At 37.5% G+C, this 23,867-nt stretch overlaps 1 protein-coding gene across 2 annotated transcripts in view; it reads right to left on the reverse strand.

The window, feature by feature from the left end:
* Positions 1–23,867, reverse strand: part of CTNNA3 (catenin alpha 3) — a 1,694,949-nt gene that overhangs the window by 566,138 nt on the left and 1,104,944 nt on the right. For both annotated transcript variants that reach the window (XM_017348752.4, XM_070057731.2), the window contains exon 11: positions 5,808–5,964. In XM_017348752.4, coding sequence (XP_017204241.3) covers positions 5,808–5,964 — 157 coding nt within the window. The remainder of the gene's footprint in view (positions 1–5,807; positions 5,965–23,867) is intronic.

Genomic DNA, 23,867 nt, shown 5'->3' on the forward strand with positions numbered 1-23,867 from the left:
AACTTGAAGAATTTTTAAAATGTTTTTTCCAAGGCCGAGCATATTTAATGAAAACATGATATAAAACCTGACATAAATCCTGAAAAACAAAAGTTGAACTAGAATTTAAGAGGAGAATAAATATTGTTATCCATTTCACAAATATTTGCTAAAAGACTTCCAGCAAAACTATGGAAGCAGAAGGTTCAATTAGGAAAATTCTTCTGCAACACAGGTAACACATGGTGGCCCAAGTTGGAGTGGAAACAGGGATATAGGAAATTGGACATATTTAGAATTCAGTATGTGGAATAAAGGATATCTTCAACCACTCTTCAACATTATAAAACACTGATAGTCTGATGTTATCTTTAAAATAAGAATGCTTTTGGCAGTAAGGTAACAGCAGTGATAGTTTTAATTAGTAAGTGTTGAATCTCTGTTTCAGAACATGCTAAACTAACCGACTGTCTTTCTCCATTCCTCATGTGATGCCCTTTTACCCCAAAATCCCCATTGTCACGGCTCTCCTGCAAGGTATCTCTTCTATTTTCACTTATTTTTCAATCTCTAATACCTTTCACAGCTTTGACAGTTAAAATTATGCAAGGAGTATTTGGTGAAAAAATGAAAGATTTTATCTTCAAAAGCCCTCATATTTAACCAATTCTTGGTGATTCTTGAATAGCTCTCACAATTCAAACCCTTCCTCCATTGTATCAAAGTTGACTCACTGTGAGTCAATTTAAGTAACAGTTCAAAATGCTTATGCATATGTTAATGTGTTTACTCTTTCAACTTCATATCTTAAACTCAAATCTTAAATAAAATTTTATATCCCACCGGGATAATTAATACTGGATATTTCAGGCACCATGACAGACTAGAAAATAAAATTTCTCAAACCTCAAAATATCCTCTGTTTATAAATATGACAAGCCCTGATGTGGTCAAAGCATTTTCACAAAAGTCACTTTCTGACAGATTTTTATCATTTGCATTTCCAGAGAATTACAAAAGGCATAGTGAAGGGTGTAGGGATAAGCCCTGTGGGCAGTGATGGGACAAACACATTTGGTAGAATTTTTCAGAGCTGGCATTATGGTATAGCAGGTAAAGTTGCCTCTTGAGACAGACACCTGCATCCCCTTTGGGCTCCAGTTCCTGTCCCAGCTGCTCTACTTTCTTGCTCATGGTCTGTGAAAAGCTGTGGAAGATGGACTAAGTGGTTAGTCCCTTGTCACCCACACGGGAGGAGACCTGAAGGAAGCTCCTGGATTTGGCCTGGCATAGCCCTGGTCTTTGTGATCATCTGGAGTGTGAACCAGCAGATGAAAGATTCTCTCTCTCTCTCTGTTTCTCTCTCGCTCGCTCTCTCTTTCTCTCTCGCTCTCTTTTTCTCTCCCCTGTGTCTCCCTCTCTTTTTGTAACTCTAACTTTAAAAATAAATAAATAAATCTTTTTTAAAAAAATAATTTTTCTAGCTACTTTCAATAAGCCACTGATGCGATTCCATAAGTAACATTAAACTAAAAAAGCCTGTTGGACAACTGAAGTTCAAAGACTTAGCTTGCCATATTTTTTTCCTGGAAATGAGTTTCTGATTAGATGTTTAATTTTGTGTGTGTGGAAAATTTTATGATGAGTGATAAATAGGGATGTGGTCATACTTACAATTTTAAAGAACGGATTGACTGTACTTATATTTGGAGTTCTCTGTGCATAACAGAAAACAAATTAATCTAAATATTACTTCTGAAAATAGGTATTAGATTTCTATGTCATGAGAAGTTTGCTGAGGATCCAAACATAAAATTTACAAGTCAGCAAAGACAGTCCTATCCTTAGAACTGCCGCAGATAAATAGAAGACATTTGGTATTACAGATACCGGTATGTTAAGAATTTCTAGTTAATATTACACATCTAATCACTTTGGAATGATAAGCAAACCTTGTGATACATGTGATTTCTACTTGTGCTAGCAGACTATAAAATAATAATTTAAAAGCTAATTTTCCTTTCCTACTGATTTTAGATTTTAATTTTGATTTATATTTTAATGTGGAAAGTTATTTCTGTTAGAATCCACAAATTTTTACAACTGAATCAGGAGAAAATGGAAATCTTTTCAGGACCCTAATTTTTATTCCTATTAAAAATTTTAAAATTCAATAGTATGGGGGATAAGTCGTACTTTGGAAATTTATATTCATTAAATGAAAGTTAAAAAAAAATTTAAAATTCAATATGATTGTTGACTACTGGGGAAAAAAGTCCAAGCCGAAGTGTAATGCTTAAAGAAATATTAACAACATAGTTTTTCCTAGGTAATTCAAAATTCAGAAACCATATGAACTCACTTGTCACTTGATAAACTTGAAAATAGAAGAAGCAGCAACAGTCTGTGAATACGAACACATCACTCTGAAAAATCATTCTGAAAGAGGACCAGGTAAATCATCCACCGCTGAACTCACCTACACCTTTTTCTAAGAACATCTTTACCATGTACAACCTGTCAGATTGTGACAGCCTGCATCACGGCTATTTGAACTACGATTAGTCATCTGAAAAAAGGCAACCTTCTATCGGGTAGCCTGTGATCTTGCAGCTAGGACTTGTTGCCTACAAAGAAAGAAAGAGAGAAAGAGAGAGAGAGAGAGAAAGAGAGAGAGAGAGAAAGAGAAAGAAAGGAAGCAAGCAAGCAAGCAAGCAGCCAGACAGATCCTTTCTCATTTATTTGTCTGGAAAAACTGAGCTATGTCATCATCTGTGAGAACTAATATTGAAAAGTTATGATGTTCTAAGAAGAATCCTGGGAGCCCATGCAAGAATAGCAACAGTTTAAGTTTATAAAGCCCTAGTAATTTGAGAGAACAGTGGATGCCACTCAGTATTTTGGTAAATATGTTCTGCTGTCTGTTCAATAGTTATTTCCTTGAGAGCTTGTTTGGAGGTTCTAGCAGGGGAGCGCAGCTACTCGTATACCCTTGACCGAAGACCGGTCCTCCTCTAGCGGGGAAGGTCGTCCTCTTCAACTGAGCGCGCAGCTTCAGGAGGGACGCACATGGAGCGGTGAGGGAGGAAGGGGACACCCTCCTAGCCAGCCAGATCAGCCGAATCAACTCTGGCAATCAGTGGGGTGACAGATGTCGCAGCCAGATCACCCTCACATCCTGTTCAACAGTTATTTCCATTTCTTCTTGCCAACAAACCTCTGATTTTGTTTGTGAAGTAGGTGACTGATCATACATACTGACTAATCTAAATCCAGAAATCTGCTAAAACCTGTTTACATCAGCACATGGGAATGGATTTTATGCATTTCTTACCAACACAAAGTATAGTGGGATCACTTTGAATGCCTGAAACTTGCCAAGGTGGAATTATTTATGCCATAGAAATCAGTAAGTGTGACCAAATAGGATTGCTACCCCCAGACCCCAGCATTTGTTCATCATTTATTACATATCATGAAATCAAATTTCCTTTTACCAATGAGACAAAGTTAGAGACCTAGTTCTGATGTATGACTAGGACAAGAAACTCAAATGAGCATCATTTGGGAAACTTTTTGTTCTTGACAGACACATTAACTTTTAAAGTCACTTTGTCTTCCTATTTTCAGAGGTACTAAGATGCAACCCTAAAGGAAGAGCAACCCAATCCAATAATGCCTACGTACATCATTAATAACCTTGAACTACTACCAAGGAAACCGAAACACAGGCAAGCAGAAACCCATCCTGGGTAGGGGAAATAACAGGATGCCTAGTCAACATAATTTAGAGAATTTTGAAAAATAGTGAAATATATTAACTATCACTTCACTTTTTATCATCCCTTCAGGTCAACAATTCTAGACAGTATTATTGAAAAGACATCTCACCTCATGTAGCTGGGCTGTCCTCTGGAATGCTAAGGCTAGTAAGCCTAGAACCAATTAAATCAAACATCCAGTTATGTAAAATAAAGTATTTTGATATTTAGTGACCTTTATACGAGTCTTCTGTTAATTTCTGGTCATAACATTTTCAACTGCTAATTTAGTCTATAAAAAGAGTAGATCTTAAAGTTTAACAGGTCAGATTGATAGAGCACAAAAACCACGCGCTCCTGCTCTGAGGGCCCACAGGCTGCCTGGATGCCGGGCCTCAGCTCTAATCAAGCTTGGCTTGACCAATTATGATTTGCCTTGTGTGTCTAAAGGATTCTGCCATGTGCAGTCAGTATTATTATCATAATCTGCCTTTACATCACTTAGTGTGAATACACACTGAGCTTCTTAACCAAAGAACCAACTAAAAACAAAACCCAGCATTTAACAATTAAATTACCAAAGATCGCTTCAAAGTAACATTTGATTAAATTTACATTGTGCAGTCTATACTAAGGAGATGGCAAATAGAATAAAATATGCTAAACATAGCATTGTTTTTAATAATTACAATTATAAATTATCTAAATACTAATAGCAGATAAATGAATTTTTGAAGCACATACAATGATGTAGAAATATGTAGCCAAACATGTCTAAAAATCAAATAATTTATATACACATATCCATATACACACACATGCATTATGGCATGACATAGTGTTTGGACATATAAATTATATGTAGAAAAGTACTACATGGCAAAAATATTATCAGTGATTACATAAAGTTATTAATATTTTACCTATATTTTCCATATATTTTCAAAGTTTTAAACTATGTAAAATTTAAATAACTTTAAATTAATTAGCACATACTTCCTTTTCATTAATTTATCATAAAATATGAGGATACTTAAAAATTCATGGAAAATACATTTTGTAAAAAACTATATATAAATTGTGTATTATTTTTGCACTAATACATACATCATTTAATTCCATATTTCCAAAAATGTTTTAAAGTTCTTTCATGTGTCATATTTCAGGAACTATTGTTGTAAACTTATATGATAATAATTGATTTCAATAATTTAGACTGACATACATGAGGAAACTTTATAAAAAGATGTTAAAAATTCATGAGAATTTGCATTTTATATAAAAAGACTACTAACACATTCCAAGAAAATCCTTTCCTCATAGAAAATGAAAGACAAATGTATTATTTATTTTAAGGAGAGGCTTGCTTCTAAGACAATAAAAAAGACTACAATATATTTAGCTCTTTCTTGTTACAACAATATAATCAAAGTCTAAGTATTGCTTCTAAGGATTTGGATTTATTAGATTATTTTCACAATCTTGTGAGATGGCATTCTAATCTATGATGAGAGAATCATCCCAGCTTCTTATAGAATCTCAAGCCTGTCTGTCACTGAACTTTCTTGATATTTAGAGTTGTGTCTTTGGTTCTTCAGTTAGCACTATTAAATACACATTGTATAGATTAATTACCACATTACAGCCCCAATCAATGAAATCTTTTCCCATTTATATATTGTTTCTTTCCTGGTGTAAATTTGTTTGAAAATGTAGTACAGGGAAATCAAGACTTAAAAATGTACTAGAGGGGGGAAATGCTGATTTATTGGAAAATTTAAAACAAATCTTAAAATTAACAGCTTTGTTTTCTATTATTCTCTTCCCATGAATAGAATTTTCTTTTGAAGACAACATAAACTGTTGGACTGTAAGATTACATGGCATGAAGCTCATGATCCCAGCATAGAAGACTGATGTCACATCTGTTGCTACTATATAGTAACAGTTGTTTCTCGAAAGCCCATCAGCAAAAGGCTCCTTACATTGTATAAAACTGATAATATTGAGTATAATCCAACTTCAAAAACACGGCAAGAGCAAATATATAAAAGATCGAAAACATACCAGATACAGCAAGGAAGTCATCAATGCTTGTAATGTCATCTACAGCTTCAGTGAGGACATGTATATGATTCTCCCATGTGCGCTTGTACATTTCCATGGTGTTTTTCACTACTTGACTTTTGGGTCTTGAAGCCAAAGCAAGTGCAGCATTAATAATCTGTAAAGATGGACAATGTTTGCAAGATGATTTCCTTGGGAATTCTAGTCATTGTGCAGATTAGCAGGTATTATCTTTTCAAAGGTTAGCTACATACATTATTCGCTATAGGAAAAATGGTAAAACTCCATATATAACTTCCTCTTTGCTTTTGGTAATAATTCAGTTTTATTTGGGCAATTATTTAATTAATTTTAAAACTTTATCACTGCATTAAGAATGCAAGAAACACAAAATTATTGATGTCTGCCTTTAAAGAGTTTATAAATTACTCAATGGGAGTGACAACACATATTTATACCTAAACACAGAATACATAAATGCCTCAAGTAGCCAACCTTGTAGAATTTTATCAATAAACATTCTATTCATATATTCATTATTTCTTATTTATTACTTTCATTTTCTTCTTGAGACACAGAGTGAACAGAGATACAGACAGACAGACAGAACTCTTTCATCCACTGGTTCAGTTCTCAAATGACTGCAACAACCAACACTGGGCCAATTCAAAGCAGGGAGTGGGGAACTCAATGAGGTTTTCCCACAAGTGTGGCAGGGATCCAAACTCTTGAGCCACCACCTTGTTGCCCCTCACTGTGTGCATTAGCAGGAAACTTGAATCTGGAGCAGAGCCCAGATAAGAAGCCACGCATTTCAATACAGAATGCAAATGACCTAAGTTGCAGCTTAACTATTGCACCAAATTCCTGCCCATTCAATATTTCAATATATACTGAATGTCTTTTATGTATCAAGAAATGTTGTATGTTTCAGAAATATGACAATGAAGAAGACACAAGCAGAAATGACCTCCTTCAAGGAATTTAAATTGCAGTCGGAATGGCAGGCAATTAGCAAGTAAAATACATTGTCTGTAAGATGATTATAATGACTATGAAGAACAGAGAACAGAACAGAGAAGGGGATTAAAAAGTGAGTGCTGGGAGGGTTGGAACTTAATTTTAGGAAGGCTTCCCACTGAAAGAAATTTTGAATAAAATCATTAGTGTGAAAGAATTTGGGGATACAGAGTGAGAGTTGGATTCAAGAGAGGATAAATGGTACACTGTGAGAATGGTAAGCAATCTCATTTAGAGCTTAGGTATGCAAAAGACCAGCAGGACTCCTTCACCGCCTGCTCAGGACTGCAGCCGTATTTGGAAGACACCAGAGAGTCCCCTTGACTTTTGTACCACTGGCTCAGAACTATACTTAAGAAAAATTAATTTCTTAAACATGGCAGGCTACCACAAGAGGTTATAGAAATGAAAAACAGCCTGAACTGCCCTGGTAGCGGTAATGAAAAGGACCTGAGAACTTTCCACTAATTAGAAGAGGATGTGGATAAGCAGAAGATCATTGCCAAAAATACCATGCAGCCATTAACAAAACTGTGGAAAACAGTATTTAAGGACACAAACATACTCATACCAGCCAATAGTGGTTTGTTTCAAAGAGAGTCATTTGTACATCTGAAATGCATAGAAAATGCTAGAAATAAAAAATAATGGAATATATGCAACCACTAGTGGTCCTCTCAGTGTGGTAGAATTTCTAGTGCCTTTTCATCTGTTTTGCATATGTGTGTGTCTTTTAGGTATTTTTTGGTGAATATGTTTTGTTTATACACTCAGAATAAATTTTTTTCAAAGAAGAAACTTGTTCTGTAAGCAAAGGAAATCATTACAGTATTATTTTTATTTTTGCAAAGATTTATTTATTTGAAGGGCAGAGTTACAGACGGTGAAACAGAGAGAGAGAGAAATCTTCCATTTGCTGGTTCACCCCAAAAAGTCTACAATGAGTAGGGCCGTTCCAGGCTGAAGCCAACAGCCCAGAATACCATCAGGGTGTCCCATGAGGGTGGCAGGGGCCTAGGCACTCAATTAATTTTCTGTTGTTTTCCTAGGTATACTAACATGGCACTAGATTGGAAGTGGAGTGGTAGCTCAACCTGCTATACCAAAATACTGATCCCTACAAGTATTATTATTATTTTTTTTGACACGCAGAGTGGACAGTGAGAGAGAGAGACAGAGAGAAATGTCTTCCTTTGCCGTTGGTTCACCCTCCAATGGCCGCCACGGCCAGCACGCTGCGGCCAGTGCACCGCGCTGATCCAAATGCAGGAGCCAGGTGCTTCTCCTGGTCCCCCATGGGGTGCAGGGCCCAAGCACTTGGGCCATCCTCCACTGCACTCCCTGGCCACAGCAGAGAGCTGGCCTGGAAGAGGGGCAACCGGGACAGAATCCGGCGCCCCGACCAGGAGTAGAACCCGGTGTGCTGGCGCCGCAAGGCGGAGGATTAGCCTAGTGAGCCGCGGCGCCGGCCATAGAGGTTGACTTTTTAAAAACTATATTTTCATTTCATTTGAAAGGCAGAAAGAGAGAAAGAGACAAAGAGAGAGAGGTTTCAGTCATTGGTTCGCTCCCCAAATGCCCTCAACAGCCAGGGCTGGGCCAAGTAGAAGCCGGGAGCCTATAACTCTATCACGGTCTTCCAAATGGGTGGCAAGGACTCAAGTACTTGTTCTAAGCTGCTTCCCAAGGTTTGCATTAGCAAGAAGCTGGATTGCAAGTGGATGAGCTGGAACTCAGCCAGGTACTGCTATGAATGCAGACATTCCAAGCCAGGGCTTAACTACTGTGCCAAATGTCTGTCCCCAGAGGTTGACTTTAAAGTGATTTTTGGCTCTGCATACAAATTACCAAATTTGCACAGATGAAGAAATGAAGCTCATAAAAACTAGTTATAGTGGGCCGGCACTGTGGCACAGCAGGTTAATGCCCTGGCCTGAAGTGCCAGCATCCCATATGGGCACCGGTTCTAGTCCCGGCTACTCCTCCTCCAGTCCAGCTATCTGCTGCAGCCTGGGATAGCAGTGAAAGATGGCCCAAGTCCTTAGGCCTCTGCACCTGCATGGGAGACCTGGAGGAAGCTCCTGGCTTTGGATAGTCGCAGCTCCGGCCGTTGCGATCATCTGGGGAGTGAATCAGTGGATGGAAGAACTCTGTCTCTGTCTCTACCTCTCTCTGTAACTCTGTCTTTCAAATAAATAAAATAAATCTTTTAAAAAAACAACTAGTTATACATTTGTTCAGGTGCTGAAGTGTTACTATGTAGCAATAATGTATCAGGTGATATACCAGACACTGGTGACATCACCATGAGAAAAATGCCATCCCAGTTTCTGTCTTAAAGCAGTCCAAAATCTAATAGGAGAATCAACTGAAACCCAGGCTTATGCAACAAATCAGTTGCTTTCAGACTTTTGCCTCTTTCAGAGTGACCTGGAAGGCTAGTTAAAACAGATTCCTGAGCCACACACTAGAGTTCTGGATTCAGTTGGTTTGGATAGGGCCTGAAATCTTGCATTTCTGAGATATGCCCAGGGATACTGATGAACCATTGTGATGTACTATAACTGCTTAAAAGTTGGTGGGCTATCATAAAGGTAAGTACAGGGCGCCTTAGAACACATTGGAGAAGTACTGTTTCACAAGAGGAGATATCCCAAAGGACTGACATCTGAAAAATAAGCAGAATTAGCAGATCAAAAATGATAGCATCCTTTTACAGAAAGACAATAACATGTGCAAAGCTGCAGCAATGAGACAGGGTCTAATCTCACCTCCTAGGGGATGTTCATCAGTGAGGAGATAGTAACATACTCAAGAAAATTTAAAAAATTCAATGGAATAGTATAGGAAAGAACACTTCCTTGCAAAGGACCAACATACAGAAAAAGTAAAGATCAAATGGTGCTCATCAAGATGAGAGATGAAATCAGCAGAAAAGGTATAAAACTAACATGTTAGAATCAAAAGAGGAAGATGCAATTTTTTTTAAAGGCAGTTGCTACAGGAGAGCCAAAAGCAATGAGCAACAGAAAAAAATTCCTTTGAATTTGAAAAAACAGGAGTCTCTGATAAAGCAGGATGCTGGACATAGGATTCAGATTTCTCCAAAATATAATGACAATGAAAAAAAAATAAGCTTTTTGAACTCAGTAACTTAAAAGTTGCATCTTAGCTAAGTTTCAACAAATTTTTTGGAGGTAGAAGAGGGAAGACATAAGTTGCTTGAAGAGTCTATTTTTTCATGAAAAATAAACATTAAATTCTAAGGCACTGTACACTAACTTTAGAAATAACTACTGTGCAGTATTATTTGACTTCAGTTTGAGTTTTATTAACCTATTAACTTACAATGTACCATTATGTACACTGCAAAGGCTCCAGCTTCTGGTGTTCTATTGTTTCTGCAATTGGACAACTGTGTTCCCATTTAGTTGCTTTGAAATTATGCCTTCACAGCAAGGTATAGTTCTACAGTACTGGCGCAGAACACTCAGTGAGGAAATGGAATCTTTAATATAAGCCAGGCTCTATTTTATAAGAATATCTTCAGTTCTGCTGCTTTTTGAATTTATCTGATTCAACACTGCACACTATGAGAAAGGTTTATCCTACTTGACTCTCCTGATACTTAGCTTAAATCTAAAAGCAGACAATTCAGTTGTGCTAACTCTCTTTAAAGCAGAAGTAATTTTCATCCCAATGTCATGTTCTAGTTTTTTCACTATGTATCTAGAAAGGAAAATATACATCCTTAATTCTTTATGCATAGGTAATGATTTTTGAAATAAACTATGCTGCTTTCTGAGACATTGTTTCTTTAGATTATGGGTGAGATGTGTACATACCAGAATCACCTTGACCTGAAAATAACCTAGTCAGCCTACCTTTGAAACAGTCTCTGTATGTTCAATTCCTTTTTTTTTCTAATCATAAATGGACCATTGTAATATTCTTCTAATTTTCAATCACTATTTATTCATTCCCCTTACTGCAAACACATTTCTTTCTCAAACGTATAAGTGATCCTGGCTTCTACTTTCTGTTAATCTTTAATAGAGTTCTACTTTTCTTTTTAGGTACTCTTAGTTACTCCAGATCAGGGAAAACATATTGTATTTTTGTCTTTTGGGGACTGGCTTATTTCACTAAGTATAATAGTTTCCAGTTGTGTTCATTTTGTTGCAAAGACAGGACCTAAAATGTAATGTATTGGAGTGAAATGGACATTTTGAGGTTCGATGACTGTTTACAGCCCTTGTCTCTGCTGCTGGGGAATAGTTTTTTTTTTTTTTTCTTCCTTCATACTATCTGTTGAACTCTTTACTTAGTGTAGGGTTAGCCTTATGAGTATAAAGTAAACTGAAAATGCATCTTTGTAAAAATTAAGAGTGGGAATAGGAGAGGGAGGAGGAAGGGTTGCAGCATGGAGAACAGGGTGGGAAATATCACCATGCTGTATATATGAAATACATGAAGCTTGTATATCTTAAATAAAATTAAAAAAAATAAGACAGTACTAATTTGTCCACGCATATTCATACCTCTCTGGCTTTGCTTTTTAAAGAGAATATGCCTTAACACTCTTCTCTATTCCTTCTTAGGGCATCTAAGGGAACATTTCTTCTAACAAATCCATGGAAATGTCACCCCATATGTGAAGCATATCCTGTTCTCTAAACCTTGATGTCTTTTCATTGGTATTTTTTAAGATGTATTTATTTATTTTAAAATCAGAGAGCGAGCAAGCTATCTTCCATCCATTAGTTCACTCCCCAGATGGCCACATGGCCAGGGCTGGGCCAGACAGATGCCAGGAGCTTCATCCAGGTCTCCCACATGGGTACATAGGTCCAAGTACTTGGGTCATCTTCTGCTGTTTTTCCCAAGTCATTATTAAGGAGTTGGATCAGAAGTGGAGCAACCAGGACACTAATTGGTGCCCACTGGATGATGTCCTCACAGGTGGCAGCTTTACCTGCTGTGCCACAACGTTGGCTCCTTCCTCTGTATTTTAAAAGAACTTTGTCCATATAACTAGTTTTCCTATTTCCATAAATAGTTTTCCTATTGCATGATTGTTTAAACGTCAGTCTGCTCTGGGTAGATTGAGCACCCTTTATAGTAGGATGGTGTCCTAATCAGCTTTGCATCTTGATGTACTAATTATGTTAATCATACTAATTACTACATTCATAAACTCTCCCTATCAGAAACTACTGTGTTCACAGCCCACACCAAGCGAATAACAACAGGGAGCCAAGTTTGTATCATTTCTCTCCCTCATTACACTGTGTAGGTCATAGGGGGCATCAATTCAAGAACAGTCAATCTGTAGACTGGCTGGCAATTGATCATAAGGCATAAAAATCTGAACTAGAATTATGAATGAAACACTGGTTTTCAATAAAGATTAATTTTCAAAATATGCGTAGAGAAAAACCATCTGACATAATAAGAACAAGTGGGAGCTGATAGTGTTAAGGCCACAATGAATGTAGAGTAAGCCAAAACTGACCGAAGAAACTATGAGTAGACTGAAGCTATGAGATAAAGAAACTGAGTATAGAATGACCAGCCAGTGGACAGCAAGAAGAGAAGGCATGCAGAGTCAAGCAGCAGCAACAGAGAGGAAGTGACACTCAGAACACTACAAAGCTGCCAGTTGACTGCTTTTGAGAGCATCCTATGTTGGGTTAAAAAACCACAGAGATGATTAATAATAACATAATAATAGAAATACTACATAATACTAACATAGATACTATGATAACAATAGTAATAACTACATAAACGCTAACACTCAAAGTCCACACTTTGTGCTATGAATTGTTCCAAGCATTTTCTACACACTGACTTTTTAAAATTCATCTATCATTATGTTGTAAAGCAACACAAGGAGATAGGTACTATCAATAGCCCTGTTTTCATACAAGGTACTAGTTATTAAGGAAAACCTGTCAGTTGGGCTCACAGTTCATCCTGTTAACTCCACATCATGCTAACTCCTATAGTTATAAAATATTAGCTATAATAATAATAATACTAAAAAAATTATCCAAGACGTCATGAGTCTAGTATTCATAAATCCAATGGGGGCTTACTGAAGGAAACATTACAATGCCTGGGGTGAGGCACAGGTGGAGATTGGATGAGGTTTTGTGGTTACATTTCCATGTGTGTGTTGGGGGAGCATGTAAAACATACATAATATAAAATTTACTTTTTTAGTTATTTGAACTATAAAATGTATAGGCACTAAGTACATATACATTGTATACAATCATTATCACGTTCCATATCCAGAGCTCTTCTACCATCTCAAACTGAAATTTTATACCCACTAAGCAGTAACTTCCTATTCCCCCTCCCCCATAGCACCTGGTAACCTTTATTGTACTTACTTTTTTTGAAAACTGTTTTAAGTAGCTCCTTTTATTATACTTTCCATCTCTATTATTTCGACTATTCTAGGTACCTCATGTAAGTGGAACTATACAACATGTATACTTTCAGGTCCAGCTTATTTCACTTGGCATGTTTTGAAGGTTTATCCATGTTAGAGGATACACCAAAATTTCTTTACTTTCTAAGTTTGAATAATTCTACTGGATATACATACCACATTTTGCTTATCTAGTCATGTGTCAATAGATCAATTGGGCTTCATAAAAATTAAAAACTTTTGTATAAGAAAGGACATTATACATGGAGTAAAAAAATAAAAGAATGGTAGAAATCTGTATAATAGATTCATTATCACCATTCATGTGATTTATAAACAGTGCTGACCTTACTTTCAAATTTGAATATATGATAAACATTTTTTCCAGTTGGATTTGTTAGACAAATAAAAAAGACAAAGGAGTTGAGTGAGGTTTTAGGTGTAGAATATGAAAGCCCAAAGATTTGCTGATACGATTGTCAGCCTCTGCCTCTTTAGATCTGGCTCCTGCTATTTCAATTACAAGCCCTGTCCATGCTTACTAATAAAGGCTGTGTTCTACGCAGACAGATCCCTATTTACCATTCCTCATAGAGGCCTGCCCAAAGCAACTCCTGTTATTCACTGCACATTGGTTTCGCCTGGGAAAAACCAGCTCAGGTTCACAAGGCCTTGCGTGTCTGCCTTTGACGTCCCACAATTTCTATTCATGTCTGTGGCCAAGATCTCTAGGCTAACCCCCTCACATTTTTACATAAAACTAAATATGTTATTTTTACTATATCCTATGCTAGTTTGTCTTGGGAATCTTTCAAAATTTTAAGCCAGGTTTATAATATTTAGGTTATCAGGAGCTTGTATTTTCGGAACCTCACGTGTACAAAGCCGCTCTACGTCCTGAGGAAGGGTTGTGTAATTTTGCTCACATGGTGATTTGTTGTTTTTTTTGTTTTGTTTTGTTTTGTTTTGTTTTTGTTTTTGTTTTTTTTAACAGGCAGAATGGATAGTGAGAGAGAGAGACAGAAAGATCTTCCTTTGCCGTTGGTTCACACTCCAATGGCCACCACAGCTGGCGTACTGCAGCTGGTGCAGCTCGCTGATCCGAAGGCAGGAGCCAGGTGCTTCTCCTGTTCTCCCATGGGGTGCAGGGCCCAAGCACTTGCGCCATCCTCCACTGCACTCCCGGGCCACAGCAGAGAGCTGGCCTGGAAGAGGGGCAACCGGGACAGAATCCGGCACCCCGACTGGGACTAGAATCCAGGGTGCCGGCGCCAATAGGTAGAGGATTAGCCTATTGAGCTGTGGCGCTGGCTGGTGATTTGTTTTAGTAAAATTTTCCACAAATATTTTGGGATCCAGCTAGGGGCAAATTGAGCTGACCCATTTACCTTGGGCATATTGGGTAATTTTAGGAGGTTTCCAGTCATGGTGCTAGATGTGTCTCACTACCCTCATAGTTGTGGTGCTGATCCCACATTTACTCTTCTACTTTTATGTGTTCTCCTTCCTCAAAAGCCCCCAAAGTATGCCAAAATTAAGGCAGAATCATTTTCCTAGTTTCTCTGTGGAATGTGGTATTACAAAATAAATTCTTACTTAAGAGGTGATAAATAATGTGCAGCAAAAAACAAGAAAGGAAAAGAGGGGAGGGGAAGGGTAGAGAGATGAGAAGAAAAATGAAGTACCATGGGGGTATGTATCTGACATAATTTATAAAAACATGTTTTCTGTATTTTATATTTTCAGAATTTTATAACTAATATCTTGTTGATATTTTTTTCATTTTAATAAATATTCATTATTCCTTAAAGGCCCTCCAAATTGCATGAACTTAGGCCCTACAACCAATATAGTTTTCATAAAAAGCTACCTGTCGCTCCCCCTCTTCGTGGAGGAATGACACTAAACCCTGAGCTGTTCTTTTGTCTGCTCGGCCCTTCCCGGGTTTGCTGCTGGTCCTTCCCGGGTTGGCTGGCAACCCCTCCACCTCCGTGGAGGGGCGGCTCCACCTGCCACTTTCCCCACTTCCGCGGGGGAGCAGCACACTGCCGGCGGGCTCTCTCGGGGGCTGCTCAGATGTTATCCGGATGTTCCTGGTGCATGTTGTCTCTCTCCTCCTTTATAGTCCTCTTCCACCAATCCCAACTCTGCTACCCACATGCCGAGCACGCTGCTCTCCTCCAATCAGGAGCAGGATCAGCTCCTGCAGGTTATTGGCTGAACTGGAGGCAGCTGTGTAGAAGTTGTTTACTCCTCTCCCAGCGCCATATTGTGGGAGAGCAGATGCATAGAATAAGTCTTAATTCCAGTAACTTAGTCTAGTCCGAGTTGCTCCCCACACTATCTAATTTCTAAAATGATAAAATAAGTACAGATGACACTGCAGTATCTCATATGAACTACGTCACTTTTTATTTATTTGAGCAGCACAGAGACAGAGAGAGAATGAATGTGCATGTCCCCCCACCATTGCCATCTGCTGGTTCACTTCCCAAATGCCTCCAGAAATAATGGATTCCTTTCCTACCATCCTCTCTTTGGTCTAACAATGATTTCCTTAAAAGAATTTCTCTTTTTTTTTTCCTTATGTTTACATAGGAGTGGTGGTTAGCCTAACAGTCAAGATACCCACATCCCATATCACAAACAGTATTATTGGGGCTAGCATTGGGGCACAGCAGGTTAAGCCACTGCTTGGGGTACCCACACCACATATAAGAGTGCCTCTCTCTAGTCCTGGCTGCCCTGTGCTTCCTATCCAGCTTCCTGCTAATGCATGAGGAGACAGTGGGTGATGGTTCAAGTACAAGGGCACCTATCACCCACGTGGGAGACCCATATGGAATGTTTGACCCCTGGCTCCAGTCTGTCTCCTGGCTTTGGTCTGTCCTAGTCCTGGATATTATGGGCATTTAGAGAGTGCATGAGCAGATGGAATGTGTATGTGTGGGTGTGGGTGTGTGCATGTGCACACATACTTCCCCTCTCTCCGTAACTACACCTTTAAATAAGTAAATCTTACAAAAATAATATCACTGAAGGGCTGCAGTGTGACAGGCATGTTTTCTAAGCATTTGATTTGCATTCACATTTTTCATCCTGTAAGTATCCCCAGTTTACTGATGAGACAATTGAGGCCTGCAGAGATTGGATAATTTGCCCACAATTATAGAAGGAACTTTAAATTGGGAGCCTAGGGGCTTAAGTTAGAATTTTATTTTGCTTTACACTTTGTCTTTAAAAGATTCATACTAATTCTCCAGGGGTCAACATCCTAGAATTTCTAAGTCCATGTACACTGGGGAGGAGGATGGGGTCAGCATTTGCATTAACCCATCTCACTGAGATCCTTCACATTTTAGCTTTGATTTAATGAATACACACTTCTCTTGAAATATTTGTAAAAACAATTACTTAAAAAGTGAAAAAAATCTATATAATTTAAATCCTCCCAGAGATAGCTCAACATTGGCATTGGCACAAATAATCTTAAAATCTTAGTTAATACAACAGAAGCACTTTGCAGATTAAAAAGATGAGTTATGCATAGTACCTACAGATTTGATTACTTCAGTCTCATGGCATATAGATGAAATTCAAGAAGATATGGGATAGCTCAGATACATCTAAGCTTGTGTCTAAGGTGAATTTATATTAGATTCACTTAAGTTGATAACATCAAAATAATTCTGGAGTTCTAGCAACTATGGTAATAATATCAAATTCAGTGCTCTTATTCTGTGCATTCTTTTATTTAAAAAAAAAAAAAGTATTGATTCTACAGTTAGAAAGAGAGAGAGAGAGAGATTTCCTATTTAATGGTTCATTTCCCAAATGTCTCCCAATAGGTAGATCTGGGCCAAAGCCAAAGCTGGAGCTAGGAACGCACTCCAGGTCTCCCATGTTGGTGGTAGGGACCCAATTATTTGAGCCATCACCACTGCTTTCCAGGGTCTTCCTCACAGGAAGTTGAAGTTAGGAACTGGAACCAAGAATTGAACCCAGATTTTTTGATGTGGTATACTACATTTCAGCCAAAGTCTTAACCTCTAAGGGAAGACACGCGCCTGAGTGCTCCTTTTCTAAGTTGTTAAAATGGTTTTCTACTACCACATGTTTCTCATTTTCTATGTCACTGTTTAAACAGTTTTAGTTTGATGACCTTTTGTATTTTGTCTTCTCTCATATTTCATTTATGGGGAATGTTTCTTGTGTTTTAAATTGAGGCATGCAGTATATCTCACCATGAATTCCCATAGTCATAACTTCACAGTAAACAACAAAAGCATTTCAGGGCTGGGAAGGAAATGGTGATAAGGAGCCATAGCTTTCCATGGACTCAGGTTTACAGGCAATTAACAAAACTGCATTCAACTCTGGCTTCACAACCTTGTAATCTCCTTATTCCATGAAAGGATGATCCTGTGTGATAGGATTACTCATGCTGAAACTTCTCATAGGACTTTATCTTGCCTTTGGAGACACATGTAAGGCACTAAAAAACCTCTGCAGGGGTTAAAATTATTTTTTAAAAATGAAAGATGCAAAGCCCATTTCTGGGAGGATATGGCTTTCTGTGAAGTATATCCCAGTATGGATTTTCATATCTGATAACTTATACAGGCAGAGAAAAGCAGAAAAATTCAACATAGAACTATTTAGGCTACGGAAAAAATGTAATAAATAGGAAAAGTAATGTTCCCCAAAAAGCCTGTAAAAGGCAGTGAATCCACATGAAATTCAATCTCTGTATTTGTGTGTCCTCTATACGAATATGAAGATTGGACAACCTATTAGATAAGTAAATGAAAGAGCAATAGAAAATTAAATTAATTATTTGGCATAATCAAGACACCACCAATAAACAGGTTTTATATGCAAATTAAGATGGAAATTTTTTTTATTCTTTTTTATTTATTTATTTTTTGACAGGCAGAGTGGACAGTGAGAGAAAGAGACAGAGAGTAAGGTCTTCCTTTGCCGTTTGTTCACCCTCCAATGGCCGCTGTGGCTGGCACGCTGCGGCCAGTGCACCGCGCTGATCCGATGGCAGGAGCCAGGTGCTTCTCCTGGTCTCCCATGCAGGTGCAGGGCCCAAGCACTTGGGCCATCCTCCACTGCACTCCTGGGCCACAGCAGAGAGCTGGCCTGGAAGAGGGGCAACCGGGACAGAATCCGGTGCCCCGACTGGGACTAGAACCCGGTGTGCCGGCGCTGCTAGGTGGAGGATTAGCCTATTGAGCCGCAGCACCAGCTGAAATTTTTTTTAAAGATTTATTCATTTACTTATTTGAAAAGCCAAGTGAGAAAGAGAGACAGAGATCTTCGATATACTGGTCCACTATCCAAATGCCCAATTGAGACGGCTGGGCAAGACTGAAGCCAGGAACCCTGAACTTTACCCAGGTCTCCCATGTGGGTGGCAGAGATCCAAGCGTGTGAACCCTCATTTGCTGACACCCAACCATACTAGCAGGAAGCAGGATAGGAAGCGAAGGCAGGGGACGGATGGTGGGGAGGACTTTAATTAGGCACTCTGATATAGGAAGCAGGCATCCCAAGTGGCATCTTAACCCACTGTGTCACAAATTCATCCACGAGAATGTAAATTTAACATTAGAATACACCTCCATTACAGAGAAGTTTTGTGTGGCTTTAAACAAATCCCTTACTAGGAGTCTCAATTTCCTAATTTGTAACAGCCATAAACATATTTATTACAAAGGTTGTTGTGAAAATTTTTAATTAAATGAAGAAACTAACACTCATCTAGCTCAGAGTTAGAATTTCATAAATGTTTGCTTCTATACACATATTTTGGGGAATGCTCAGCATTTTAAAAGGATACCATTTACATAAACATGCATACAAAAAGTTATGATTTTGTTAGGACCAATCATCACTTTGATACTCTAGCTAGAAAAAAAAATTTCTTGGTTCATAAAATGTTAAAAAAAGTGGACCTTTTGAAACACTGTTTTACAGTTTATCTTTACTATAAAACAAAAAGGAGAAAAAATGCCTTAAAAAGAAAAAGGATTCATGGGCCGGCGCCGTGGCTCAATAGGCTAATCCTCCACCTTGCGGCGCCGGCACACCGGGTTCTAGTCCCGGTCGGGGCGCCGGATTCTGTCCCGGTTGCCCCTCTTCCAGGCCAGCTCTCTGCTATGGCCAGGGAGGGCAGTGGAGGATGGCCCAGGTGCTTGGGCCCTGCACCCCATGGGAGACCAGGAAAAGCACCTGGATCCTGGCTCCTGCCATCGGATCAGCGCGGTGCGCCGGCTGCAGCGGCGGCCATTGGAGGGTGAACCAACAGCAAAGGAAGACCTTTCTCTCTCTGTCTCTCTCTCTCACTGTCCACTCTGCCTGTCAAAAATAAAAATAAAAAAATAAAAAAAAAATAAAATAAAAAAAAAAAAGAAAAAGGATTCTGAAACTAATAATACAAAATTAAGGTACAGGAAATTGTCTTCATTTCCAATGATTAGAGAATGTAGATAATTCATACTTTTGATTAATTATAATTTGTTACCCTGAGACTTAAATTTAGAATTTGGAGTAGAAAGAAAAATCTACTATTTCTTAGTCATTTGGGTTCAAGTGGAGGAATTAAAAATGAATTTGTAATCTTTGCCAAGATATATTTTTATAAAAGGTATGCTATGTCAGAAACATCAACGAATTTTCCCTTGAGGATACCATGCAATTTTATATAGTCATAAAGGCAAAGGTAGGCTAGACATTAATTACCAAAATGTGTTTTATAATATAATAAGAAGTTGGCAAAAATTGAAGAGCAGAAAAAAAAAGTTATTTTCAAAGTCTAAATGCTAGGAATTAGATGTTTTTTTACCATAGATTTGGAATTTTTAATGATCTAATTTTTATTTTTGCACTAAAAAGCGTTCATGTACTATAAAGAAATTTAATGTTTTTGTCAAAGAATTTTAGTCATGTATTTATCATTTATCCGTGACAGAATAACAGAAAAACTCAGGAAATATTAAAAATAAAAAAGTTTATTTTTAAGGGAAATAAATACAAATATTCAGAAAACGATAAGCATATAAATCTAAATTATATAGACAGTATTTTCCCTGAGCTGTTTAGGCGTTTTGAGAGGATAGTGTGCAAGTTGGATTGAAATAGTGAGGGACGACTTTTTCTCTTCCTCCCTCATTATTCTTTGTCTCCTGCTCTCTTTCTCTCTTCCACTTACGGGTTCCTGGAAATTTCCTTAATGTCCCTAATCTAGTACTTTGACTTCTAAGATGTAGGTCTATTGCCACAAGCCAACTCTGTTGCCATTATCTCTCACTGGGACAACAGAGGTAGCTTTAGCTCTGTTCCTACCCATACTCTATGAAGCGTTATTTCCAAATTACTAATGTCAGGAAGCTCCCATCTCCCCTTTTATGTTAAGATAAAAGCCAAAGTCATTAACTTGGCCTACAGCCCTGAAATATTTGACCCCTGGTGATCCCTCTAGCATCATTTCCCATCAGATCTCCAACTGTCTACTCTTCTTCCTTGCCAAGAGACATTCATCTGTGCTCTTTCTTGTGTATTCAATTCATTAGGTAGAGAGTGGAGATCACTTCAAGAATCATTTCCTCAGAGAAGCTCTATCAACTCTAGCTCATGTTCCTCAATCATATACTATCATGGAACAGTGTCTCTATTAATTTTAATATTTATCTCATCAAGCAATATGATATTTATTACAGTGATCATCTGATTAATGCCTGATCCCCACATCCCACTGTTACCAAAAACAGGGGTCTTTGTGTTATGTCCTCAGAGTATGTGAAAAGTCCTAAGTAGAAACATGTGCCATGTAACCGGGACCACAGTTCATGTTTCCAACCATTCCATTTGCAATAAAAACAGGGCCACTACTATGGCATCTACTCAACAGAGAAAGTGTTAATCAAACCTCCATATTAAGCTATTCCAGGGATCATTTCAAGTTAAGGAAAATCTGCCATTGGACTGGATAACCAGTCTTTCCCTATTAAGGCAAACTTTGCTCAACCCTAGTGAAATTGGAATTGAAGATGAACTTTAAAGTATCATTCCCCTCATGTAATTGCTGTAGCCCAAGTTTGACTATCTTGCTAGTTCTTCAGATTTTCATTATAGAACTTTGTTACCTAGAGTTCAGAACAGGAAAACAAAGAATTATAGTACGAAAGGCCATTTAGAAATACTGTAGCATTTTAACCACACACTTAAGTAACAGATCCTGTTATAATCCATTTAAATTATGCTAAGGCAAAGACTGTCATTACCTATCTATAGATGGAAGAGTAAAACTAAATTGTAAGATTTTTAAAAATCAAATTGTACATATAAAAGGAATACTGTCAATTTTTTCTCAGTTTTTATTTTATAAGTTACATCTATAATTTATATATAAATATTTATAATACAATGTATTTAACTTAACTTACAATGAATATATATTATAAATCAAATATATATGAGGATACTTTAATAATTTTGTGGGAAAAGTAGAATAAAAAGATGTTTGTAGCAGATATTCAGCTTTATAATAAGATGCCAGTTAGGATGCCTGTATTCCTCACTAAAGTAATCCAAATAAAGTTATCTTTCCTAAAGTGAGTGAAATAAAATTTTCTGAGAATGGAAGAATATTGTATTTCTCAAATCAAAAACTTTATTGCAGTTTGGGCAATCCAACCTTTGTTAACTTTTTCCTTTAGGCTGTGAAATTTTGAATATAATACCTTTCATGTAAAATTATATATGAAACTACATGATTTGTAATTCATAATACTTTAGTAAATTATTCACTGAGTAGTCAAGTATAGTGGGTATGGTTTAAAAACATAAACCACGTGTTCTTAAAGTATTATATCAAAATAAATTTCCTGGTTTTAAATTATTAAGAATTAGAGCTTACAAGTTTTTTTCCCCCTCTTCTGTAAAGGGATGGAAAAATAACCATGTTTCCCCTTCACATAATTACAAACATTAACATTTAAAATTTACTACTACATTGTAGAAGAATCTTTCTTGACTACAACAGATTATAAAAGTTCTATATTTTTATTTCATTCTCTACAACCTGGAGCCCTTAATTGCTGAAGCAAATTCACCAGTGCATGCAATGTACCACAGTGATGCACCACTTATTATAATCATTACATATTGAAGAAGCAATGCCCTACATTCAGGAGTAATCACTTTGTAAGTATGCTTCTTAAGTAAAAAAGAACATCTGAATTCCCAGTTTCAATATGAATTAGCTGATAGACAAAAATTACTGCAGGAAGATGTAACCAAAATTATACATTGGAAAACAGCCATGTTTTGTTGAGGGCAGACCGGCAGTTTTTAATGTAAAGTGTTGTTTATTTCGTGAAGTGCAAGCTTGAACTATAACATGCAGAAGAGATGATAAATAAGGCTGTGTTTTTTAATTACAGACTTGAATTCACTGGGCTATGTATAGAATGTAAGAATAAGGTACTACTGTTTCTTGGGAGCTGAACTGTGTAAATTAAATTGAATAGTAAGATACAAAGCTATGAACAAGAGGAGATTCTCTCTGGGGAAATATAGATGACAAATGTACAATGGCTTTTAGCAGCTGGCAGGGTCTATTTGAAGAGCTAATGTCATTTTAGGTAATGGATTAGGAAGAACTGGATGCACTCCATAATGCGGGCCAAGCATAATTTCCATGAAGACTGAGTTTTCTGTCATAACAGACACTATAGCTTCCTTCAATTTTCTAGCCTCATTTCCAACCCTTGTAGTAAAGGAAGGCAGGGAGGAGTCTGCATTTCTCCATAGTTGGCTGAGGCTATAGGTACAGTGAAAACACAATTTCAGAGGGAATTCACATGCAGAATTCAGAGAAATTTGATCTGTCGCATGTGAGAGCTGAGAATTGTGGAGGAATCTGATATAGTTCTTCATGTTTCTGGCTTGAGTGGCTCCATTAGGGATGATTCCAGTGTTAAGAAAAGATATAGTTCTAGGGAATAAAATTCGAGTTATAGATATGCTGTAATTAAGATACTACAGCAAATTGATGTGGAGATGTATAGGTTTCAGAAATAAAATTTTGGGCAGAAAAAATAGATTTTTAGTGTAATTTGAGGATGGATTGAGTCCCTGGAGTTGAAAGCACATGGGGTGGGAGGAGAGGGGGGGGAAATGGACAGAGAGAACTGTCATATTCAAAGGTGTAGGAAGGGAAGGAAATACAGTCAAAAAGAAAAGTTCACAGAGATGGATTTGTAAGAATTTCAGCAAGATGGTCATCAACAGGATCAAATGCTAAAGACTAGTCAAATAAGATAGGAATAGATAGGAGTTTAGAAATTTGCCACTGACACAGACATTCATGCCTTTAATAGAGAAGTTTTGGTGCAATTCTGTGAAAGAAACATGAAGGTAACATAAGAGAAAAACAATGGATGATGGAATGGATTATCTGTAATTGATCTGAAACTTACTTAATGGGCATTTGTTCTTCCCTGAGCATTACAATGAATTATATATTTGAGTCCTTAATGTCTTTCTTCCATTATACAACTGAGTTTATAAGAAGGAATTTTCTTTAT

This window comes from Oryctolagus cuniculus, chromosome 15 (assembly GCF_051225735.1).
Source record: "Oryctolagus cuniculus isolate XC-2025 breed Fujian yellow rabbit chromosome 15, ASM5122573v1, whole genome shotgun sequence".
NCBI classification, from domain to species: domain Eukaryota; kingdom Metazoa; phylum Chordata; class Mammalia; order Lagomorpha; family Leporidae; genus Oryctolagus; species Oryctolagus cuniculus.